The sequence below is a fragment of the Stenella coeruleoalba genome (assembly GCF_951394435.1).
Source record: "Stenella coeruleoalba genome assembly, chromosome: 7".
NCBI lineage: Eukaryota > Metazoa > Chordata > Mammalia > Artiodactyla > Delphinidae > Stenella > Stenella coeruleoalba.
This window is the reverse complement of record NC_137153.1, coordinates 81200126-81210697: the sequence shown is the minus strand read 5'-3', so window position 1 is coordinate 81210697 and position 10572 is coordinate 81200126. Positions and strand designations below refer to the sequence as shown.

The window sequence follows — 10572 nt, the reverse complement described above, 5'->3', positions numbered from 1 at the left end:
ATTTCATATTTAGACCAAAGTGACATGAGAACTAAGTGCGATGCATGATGGTAGACTGGTTCCTGGCCTGAAAAAATTAGCCATTAAGGATGTTACTGGAATAAGTGGCAAAATTTGAATATGGACGGTAGATCAGTATCAATGTTAAATTTCTGACTTAGACCACTGTGCTGTGGTTTGGTAAGAAAATGTTGTTTCACTTAGGAAGTAATCACTATTTCTAGGGGAAAGGGCACAATGTCTCCTTACCATTAAGGGGTTCAGGAGAAAAAAACATGTATATATGGAGAGACAGTGAATGCCAAAGCAAATAAAGCTAAATATTAATAATTGGTGAATCGAGGTAAAGCACATACAAGAGTTCTTTGTACTAATCTTGCAACTTTTCTTTAAGTTTGAAATTATATCTATAACTATATATCTACCTCTATATAGATACGTAAAATAAACACACACAATTCAAAATAAATACATCAACCTAAAATCCGCCTTATTCTTCAGGTATTGTTAGGCAAGCTGAAGAGAGACAAAGGCTAGGATACCAACAGGGATTGGGTCAGCAGATTCATTCACTAGGACCCTGAGTACATGTCTACTAACTTAAATTACGCTTTCATTTGAATAAAACATTTTGGACTTCCTTAAACTCAGTGCCAATTACTTATACATTTAAACACTCAAAGTATGAATTCCATACTTTTCCCCAAGTGAGGCGCAAGGCTGTCAATTTTCTCGTGTGCTAACGAGTAAGCAAAGCCAATTTCTATAACCTAACTATAGAACCTCTGTGTAAGTAAACTTTTTCTAATATGCCCAGTTCCCTATTTTCTTAGAAAATCCAATTTGCTCTGGGATTTCAAATACCAGAGGCTCTTGTTTTTGTCACAACAAATGAACTATTTTATTCTTTAGCTTCTTAGAAAGAAATTCAATAAATCTTTGCTCACTGCTAGCTTTTCTAGCTCTCTCCCAGTATCTCTTTGATCAAGCTTTTCCACCCACTCTGGAATAATCCAGGGGCAATTAGAACTTCTTACCTTCTTTAGCCCCAAAGGAGACCATTTATCACAAACTGTCATGGATTCCGATTCTAACTTACCAAGAGCCCAATTACAAACAGAGGCAAGGAATCTTCTTTCCAATTAAAGTGATTGATTTCTTTGCAGACGGGGTAGCATTTCGCTTTTTAATTATGTTCATTCTGATCAAGTGTGAGAAAATTCTTCTTCATTTTATTTTCCTTCCAAAGAACACAATACAACAAACATTAATCACACAGTGATACAAGGCCAGACCTGCAAGGGCCTCCGGCAGAGCTGGACATCTATCAATGGGTCTTGTCCATTTTACGGGGTCTTAGTGGCTCCTTAAGCTCTAAAGGGGAAAAAAGGGAATATCTGTTACATCACATAGTTCACCTGAGGGCTTGCCAAACCTTCCAGCATCTGCTAAGTTGTGACGAGACAGCATTAGATACTTAGATCAACACAGACTAGCACGGAACAGAACAATTCCAATTTTGTTTCTTGTGCAGGCAAAGAACAGAGCCGCAGTGCTGGGGATGAAGCAGTGTGTGGAGGTAAACATAAGCAACGTGGGAACAAATCTGTTTTTTCTCACTTAGGTGGTATTAACATGATTATGTGTTGTCAAATCTTGAAAGAGAAAAATAGAATCAGTTTGAGAGAAGGACACTTTGGAAGATCTAAAGGAAGATGAGGCCACCAAGCCTTACACAGATGTCCCAAGGCCTGAAAGACACCTGTCCGTCCACTTTGCTTTTAATCTTAAAGACTGGCCAGTTGTGGCTCCCGCAGCCTGTTGACCCGGGGCCTGCATCCTTATCTCCCCTTCCACCTCTCTCCACGTGGTCAGCAGACTGGCGTCCGTTCACTCACTCGAGACATTCAAAGGTCAAGGTTTTCGCTCAGTGAGTATCTTCCAGCAACCTGAGCTCCAGACAGCAGCGACTACCCTTTGTCCTGGTATGAACGCAGCTGCTCACCGTTTTCCAAACACTTTCACACAAATATAAAGAAGAGTCTGGGAGCCATCCAAGATTCTACATTTTAGTAAAAAATGAAATTACATAGTAAGCTTTTGAAAAGTTAAAACATCCTCGTATGTGAGATTGTACCTCTGCCTTTACTGCAGGCTGTTTGCGAAATTCAGGAAGCTCTGTCTTTCCATTCATTAAACGGACAGTCGTTGAGCTCCTCCTAAGGGCAAGGCAGGATGCCAGGTGATGGAGGTGGAGAAACAGGGCTTGTTCCTTGCTCTGATGGGGAAGGCACGTAAGCAGACACCCTCGGCACAGGAAAACACAGAATGGAGGTGCTGTGACGGGATAAAAGGGTCACGCTTCTAAGAACAAAGGAAAAGCGCATCCTTGCAATGCAGGAGACACAAACAAGGTCAGGAGGTTGGCAGGTGTCTTGAAGGAACGTCAGTCTTGCTGAGCGGGGGCAGGAACTCCAGGCTTACCCGACGTAGCATGGGCATATATGCACGCCACATTCCAAGAACCAGAAACACAAGAAAGAAGAAGCCAGACCAGACACCACAAAGCTGTGACCGCTGGGCTCAGAAGCCTGGGCTTTTTTATGAACCAAGGAGGAGCATGAAGGGGAAGTGATGGTCCCAAGGGCTGTGCTGGTAGGGGCAGGTGTGGGCAGATGAGGCTGCTGAAATGATCCGCTGAGGGCTGACAGAGCTGGCTGTGGCAATGGGAATGGAAATAAGTGGAGATTCAAGAGATCTGGGGCCGGTACAAAACACAGGGACTTGTCACCATCACATGAATGGATGAGGAAGGAGGGAAAATAGACTCTGAGAACTATTATATGTGAACACTTGGATGGCGTCCAAGCACTGGCCGGCTTTTGCCATTTAAAAATGTACTGTGGTTATCAGTCACATCCTGCATTGAGCCCTCGTTTTAAGCTCTTCAAACATCCCTGAGATAAGTGGGGGAGTTATTTCAATCCTCCTTTTCACAGATGAGAGAACCAAGATTGGTAAGGTTTAGCCCTAAGCAGGAAACCCAACTAACCCAACTAATTGGTGCAGAGCTGGGACGAAAGATCAGGATAGTCCTCATTACACATCCAACGAAACACGAAGATAGCTCAGAACTGTCCTAGCGGCATGTTTCCAGCCTAAGGGGGACAAAGTTCATAGAACTTTATACCGTGAGCTGTGTTGTAACGTGGTTTGTTGATACTGTCCATTCCAAAAGCCAACGGAAAGGTACCAGTGTGCTGAATCATTAAAGACGTGGATGTACAGGACTCGAGTCTTACACCTTTTTGAAGAAAATACCCTTCACAGATGCTATTTTTAGACTCAAGTTTTCCCAACATAAAGTTTTTAAAAGAACAATCTGTCTAAAAAGCATGTAAAGAAATTCATTGACAAAGGTTTAGATGTTTTAGGACTTTAATGTCCTTCGCACGGTCAACATAAAACACTGACAATGGATAAACAAGAGGGGAAAAGACTCTTCAGCAAAGATCTTCCCGAACTCATGGCATCACTGGTCAAACACCAGAAAGAGAACAGTCACGTGAACAAACAGTAAGGGAGTTTAACAGAGATGTTTAGTTTAACAGCATAACTGAAAAACAAAGAACCAACCAACCAACCAACCAACCAACCGTTCTTCTACCCACTGAAAGGAAAGTAAAAGTGAATCAGGGAGCTTCCAAATCTTGTGAAGCAGCTTAAAAAGGGAGAGGGGAGGGGGAAGGGGAGGCACACAGCTGTTGAGAACGTAACACTCTAATGCACAAGGTCAAGGATCCCAACAGCTTCTCAAAGTCTCAACATATATCAACAAGAAACGTATTATTAGAAATATAAAGGCACAGAGATATAAATGCATAGAGATATAAACTATTTGGTATTAAAAACAGACCTTGCTATAGAAACATATAGTATGCCACTTTTATCTCTTTATGAGAATAACGGTATGAAGAACGATCTCCGGTTTGCCTCTCAGTCTGGAACATCACAACACGGTCGGTGGTGACCTGAATTAATAGCCGCAGAATTCAGAAGACCCCACTGCTGTCATCTTGCAAAGGATCAAAATTCAGCACCGAGAGGGCTCCACCCACCCTCCATGCTGTGTGTTTGTGTGTCTCTAAAAATAATAACCTGCAGTTTGCATATAATTAAACTCATAGACAGCTTTGAATATGAGATCTAGGCAGAAAAAGTAGCAGCAAAGACAACAGTAGTTAGAATTTGGTAGAAAAGCAAGAGAAGATTTTTTAAAAGCTTCCAGTTCAAGTCAGAATTAAGGTTAAGTTTCAACTGCTTGGGACAGCTGTGGATGTTTTGCTGTTCTCTGAAAAAAGAAGAAAATCTATCGGAAGCATGTTCATTCGAGAAAAATACTGTGTTTCTTTCGTTTTTTTAGCCATGCCCAAGTGACTTTCAATTTTGTACATTGTTCAAGGGCAGAGTGTATATTGGTTAGGATGTGCTCATAGCTGGTGCATCTCCAAAAAATTCTTCATGAAGGCTGCCAGCTTCTGGACATCTTCGATGGTGACAGCATTATACAGAGAGGCCCGAATGCCTCCCACGGACCTAGAAGAACCACAGATGCAGCTGTTAAGAACAGGAGCATCTGGTTGAGCATCAAGACAATCCTCCTTCCCGTCACCAGCACCTGAGAGAGTCACGGCACCTGAGACTATCTTGTCCAACCTCCCACCTGAAAGCCCCCGCGGGTGGCCAGGAGCTTCACACATCTCAGTCATTAAAAAATTCCTTTCCAACGCAGTGGAGAACCGTCACGCTCACATGGAACCTAGGTTAGCTCAACTCTTTGATGAGCCTGCCGTGCAGGGGGCAGGGAGCAGGCAGCTATTCTCATGCGTGAGAACACACATCTTCCATGGAGCTCACAGAATTAACTACTCTCTCTGATGCTCAGGGGAGCAACAGTGTCTGTTCTTACACTGAACAGGCTGTGCCAGCTGCACCAGAGCTGGGATGGCACTCTTTGTGCTGTCAGAGCAGAGATTTTCAAAGGTAATTTTGACCAAAGCTCCTAGAAGATGTGGCCCCCCCCCATGCTCTCGGCCGTGGGATCGCGCTAAGGGGTCTGTAAGCAGCAGGAGAACCCCCGTAACAAATGGTCTTTCCCAACTAGTTACAATAACTGCTACTCCAGGATGGGCAGGCTCCTAGATGTGTCTCCTTCAGCGTCTGAAAACTAAACCAATTCTCTGACCAGCTTCTGGATGGGACAAGTACTCACCTATGCCCTTTCAGGGAGATCATATTGAGTTCAAGAGCTTTGTCGAGAAATCTTTTTTCTAAAGCATCATCTCCTTTGGTGTTGCCAATGCGGAATGGAATATTCATCCTGCTTCTATTCTGGGGCTCCACTGGACATCTGAAAAACATGTTTTTTGTTCCAGCTATTTTTCTGCAATGTGCAACTGCCATTAACAAAGCAACAGAAAAATAATTTTTATTAAATCCAAATAAACCCATTTATATATTATATTTAAGCATTCAGTAAAATAAGAATCACATAATTCCAGGAAAGTGAATATTATTTAATAAACAGAGAGGGATAATTGTAGTGCTGTATAGGGAAAATTGATTTAGATCGAAAACTTATACCCCACATGAACTCTATGTCAGTTATTTGGTTACAGAAAAGCAAAAAGAAAAAAAAAGTAAAGCATTAGTTACAAAAAATAAAGTTATGCTAACATGTGAAGAAACATCATAACATTGGATTACTTGGACATTTTTTGTATGTTTGAACTATTTCCTTAAGTCAACTTCCCAGAGTAAAACTGTTGGCGTGCGCACACACACACACGGACAGACACACACAAACACCACACACACACACACAAAACACACAACACACACACACAACACACATTTACATGGTTCTTGACAGGAGCTGGGAATCAAATTCAGAACATATGTTTTCAAAAAATATGAGAGTACATATTTAGAGATAGAATTAAACCAAATACCTGAACTAAAGCCCCATCCAGAACACCATATATTCTGTAATTAATTACAACAGGTAAAGTTAGAAATGACCTACAGCCACCATAGAAATAAAATAAATTATAACATTTCTTTATAACTAAATATTAAGATGCCACATAAAAAGATAAATATAAAGATTAGGCTGCAAGATGGAACTGGTTTGTGATCTAATAAGTCAAAAATTTTAGATGTTATGGGTACTCTAGAGTATAAATGTGGACATAAAGATTCTAAGGAAGCATAGAGAAACAGAAAATATTTGTGTTCAGGATGTGAGAATGTGGGATAATTCTATCTTCCCTTTAATGTTCTTTTAATAGTATGTTATATATTTAAACATCATAATGGAGTATACTGAAATGTACAGGTGATTAGAGTAAGATTGTTCCCATCAACTTGCAATTCTATTGCCACTAGTTAGGGTGAAAGTAGGCTATGAAGTAAATGTAATAAATGTGAACTGGATGCCCTAAAGCACAGCTGCTATCTAATCCTGTTTTAATTGTCAGCAGAAAATTTTTTAAAACCATTTTCCAGGTGCAAACAAGAGATTAAAAAAAGATCTGCGCCAGGACATTTATAATTTACTTAGGGAGATCACTCTTGCATATGGAACAGTGAGTTAACATTCTCTTATACGACTCATACTTAATTTCCAAGAGCCTCAGTTTCCTCATCTGAATATTGGGAATGATAATAATATCTCCATTTCATACTAGTTATGACAGTTCAGTGGTACAACATATATGAAGCTTCCAACCCATGGCAGCCACACAGCAATGTGAATGACCCTTTTTCTACAAGGCTGCAGAGAAAAAAAATAAGTTGGTCCGAATAGTGGCCGTAAGATTTAAAAATAATGAGCAGCAGCTTTCAAAGCACTTAAAACACTGTACTGTCCCAAGCTGTGCGACCTTGAACAAGTTACTAAATCTCTCTGTTGTGCCTCTCTGATGTGAGGACTAAATGGCCACAAATTCTCTGCAGCCCTCCCAGCAAGAGGTGGGGTCTTGTGCTCCACACGTTTTGAATCTAGGCTGGCCTTGTGGACTTGCTTTGACCAAGAGACTGTAACAAGAGTGACGCTGTGCAACTTCCAAGCTGAGGCCTCAAGGGGCATGCGGCTTCTATACCTGCCCTCTTAAAACATCACTGCCGTGTAAGCAAGCCCGAGCTAGCCTGCTGGAAATAACAGGCCCAGCCCACAGCCAGCCAGCACCAGCTGCCAGACAGATGAGGGGGGCCATTTACACTCTAGGTGGATCACCAGGTGACTTTGGTTGAATAAGTGATCTCAGATGAGACCAGCAGAAGAAACCACCCCACTGAGCCCAGCCCCACCTGCTGACTGAAAAGAATCCTGAGCAAAAGAAATGGCTGTGGTTTTCAGTCACTGTCTTGAAGTGTTCTATGATGCAAAAGTAGATAACTGATAGAATTTAGAACAGTGTCTGGAACACATTCAATGCTATGTAAATAACTATTGAAGTCAATAAATTTGTCTTTTTATTCTCAGCACCTTACACAGGGCTCACAGACTCTCAAAAATGAATGAGTCAAATTTCATCTAGGATACGTTAGTATTTGACTTCAGTTTCTGATTTGGAAAGTAAGCAAGCCAAAATTATCTTCCATTGACAACCAAAGGAGACAAACAGAAGAACAGATGACATGCTACTCTGGATTACAAAGAAGATATGTAATAACTCTCTCCATTTTCTCAAGCACATCCTATTTCATTCTTCCCCTTCTACAGGGTGGGATTCATTAAAATTAAACAGCAAATAAAAGCAGTGTGAGGACGCCCCCATTAAAAGCTATGCTCGCCCCTCAGGGCACACACATAATTCCTGTTAAAGTTAATAGGAGTCAAGTGCACATCGATGGACAGAAGAGACACAAGAAGGGAAACCAAGTATCTGGTAATAGGCTTTGAACCTGAATTCTGGGCCCCCCTTTGCACAGGTAGTAGTTATCCTGGTTGACATTTAAATTAAAAATTTAGTGTCTACCCTCTTTGATATTCTGCTGCCTCAGGCTCCCCAGGTGAGAGTCCAATTATAGAGCTGGAGCAGCAAAAAGGACATGTGATTTAAGGGGAAAAAATATTAAAAAGGGGGAAGAATTAAGAACCTGGATTTACAAAGAATCTGTATTTACAGTCGTCCCCTACACATTTACTCATCCTATTGTGAACGTAGATGGTATCATGACAGCAACTATGTCATAACAACTAGAAATTGAAGATTAAATTTGCACGGTGCCCGAGAGTGTCCCCGCTGTGGGGCTGAGGGAAGGAAGAAAAAGATGAAGGGGAATCAGCTGCTCCCAACCTAGCAAGATGGCTGTGGAGGGAATTCAAATTCCACAGGACAAGCGCTGTGGAAGCACAGGGCTGAGCAAGTAACTCTGCCCGAGGGAAGGTTGAAGGTTTCAGAGGAAGGGAGGTGGGAGGGGTCAGGACAGGGGGAGACGAAGGAAGGGCATCTGGCAGACAGCTGTGTCTGCCAAGGCACGGGGGACCCCAGCAAGTTTTCTGCAGCACCTGGGGTGCTGGGTGCCTGGCTGGGGGCAGGACTGCAGACCGCGGAGGGCCCTGCAGACACGCTCTCCTGGGAGCTGGATCAATCGGATCCTGGAGCAACAAGGAGCAATCGGGTCTGCGCAACGAGTTCTGTGTTTTAGAAAAAGCACTACGACATAGGGGCTGGAGGGTGGGGACACTGCGGGAGAGCCCTGCTAGAAAGCTCCCACAAAGAACTTTCTAGGTCAACAGAATTAGGCCTGATGACCAAGACAGGGACACTGGGGAGTTTCAAGCATGGGCAGCAAATTCAAATGCCAATAGGGACCCAACGGTCATATAAATGAGTATAACAGGCCCAACATGACAGACTCAGCACAAACTCCCTACGTTACCTGTTAACTGTGAGAGCCTGTTCTTCCACAGAGAAACAGTCTCCCTTTTGCTTGAAACATATGGCCCCCCCAGTCTCTTTCTCCCACTTTCAGAGACACGGGGATTATGAAATAAGACATCTGGATTTAAATAATCTTCACATGTTCCAGTAAGGGCTCAAATTGTGTGTTTTAAACCCTGTGAGCCACGCCGAGCACTGCCGTGGTCTGTGCTGGCCCACCGCTCCCAGGCGTTATCACTAAATCCCAGAGCGAGGGCAGGGCCTGTGGCCTGAATGAGTTGGGAGCAGGGAGAAGGTGCCAGGCTGACAGAGCGCTAGCACGGGGGCCGGGTGGGCGTGGAAGCAGCGGGTCATCCTGGGACTGCAAAGCTTCCAGGCCAGAGTGTGAGCAGCGCTCCCCAGGGAGCCTATGACGGAAGCTGATAAGGATGGTTGTGACTGGAAAAGCGGTGCCACAGTCAGTCCTAGAAATTTAGGAAATCCTGCACGAACAGGGCTACACGGGTTTCTTGACTCAACTTCCTAGAGCGTCTCAAGAGCTCCGGTGAATCGTGAACTCCCAAGAGGATAATTCATACAGGAACAGAGTTTTCCCCAAATGCACGTGGCTGAAAAACCCACTGCATCTCTGGGATGAGTCTTCTAGAATGCCCACTGAGAAACCCCGGGACTGCCCAAGGTACCAGAGGGGCATGTGTGAGGGGAAAGGCACCGCCTGAGTGGGAAACAGCATCTCACAAAGGTGGCGAGGGTTAGGAGGGCGCAAGAAAACCGCAGGCAGTTGGCAAGCGAAGACAAGACGCTCATTTCAGCGGTGTCTGTTCCAAAAGACAAACCAGAAACAAGAAGGGCGTGAAGAGTGCATCCTGAGGTGAGAGAAGCCCACAAAAGAGTCACTAGGCCTCTCCTGACTGCCTAACTTCTAAATAAAAAATTAATTCTAAATTTGCACACGATTAGGAAAACTAGAGTAAAAATATGAAGATCTACCCTTCCACAGAGGTGGTTGCCATGAACAGTCTTCTGCACATTTTCAGGATCAGATACACAAATGTGTACACATGTATATACGTGTGTTTCCACATGTACATATATACATATATAGTATTTACAAATACAAACATTGTGGGTTTCTAAGTGGGATAATAGACGTCCTTTTCTACACCTTCTTTTTCCTTTTGACCTGACGATGTATCAGGTCATCTTCCCAGTTTGCTCACAGACCTTCCCCGCTCTCCACGCACACGTTACTCCATACCACGGATGGATCTTAATTTCCTTCACCAGACCCCTCCTGAAGGACACCCGGGTTGTCTCTAGATTTTCCCCGTTAACGTAAGTATCCCGCATTGGACTTGCGGGTGCCCAATTTTGTGCACACTTCTGTGCAAGGCAGAGTACTGGCAGAGGGCAGGTGCCTAGAAGTAAAAGTCTTTGGTCAAAGAGCAGCAGAGTTTTGAACTTTGATGGACGCTGCAAACCTCGCTCCAAAATTGAACACATTTTTTTACTTAACATACCCAAAGTGTGTTTGTTCCCTTGCCTACACCAGATGTTATCAGTCTTTAGAATTTCTGCTGATCAGAGGGGAAGAAAATCCCATGGTTTTAATCTGCATTTC

The 10572-nt window shown here is 43.2% G+C and overlaps 1 protein-coding gene across 2 annotated transcripts in view; it reads right to left on the bottom strand.

Moving 5' to 3' along the window:
• Positions 1-2787: 2787 nt before the first annotated feature.
• Positions 2788-10572, bottom strand: part of LOC307189430 (phosphoserine aminotransferase) — a 29845-nt gene continuing 22060 nt past the window's right edge. The window contains exons 7-8 of one of the 2 annotated variants that reach the window (XM_079927495.1): positions 5273-5410; positions 2788-4596 (exon numbers count right to left, since the gene is read on the bottom strand). In XM_079927495.1, the coding sequence (XP_079783621.1) occupies positions 4491-4596; positions 5273-5410 (244 nt within the window). In that variant the 3' untranslated portion in view covers positions 2788-4490. The remainder of the gene's footprint in view (positions 4597-5272; positions 5411-10572) is intronic. The other variant, XM_079927494.1, reaches the window with a different exon arrangement.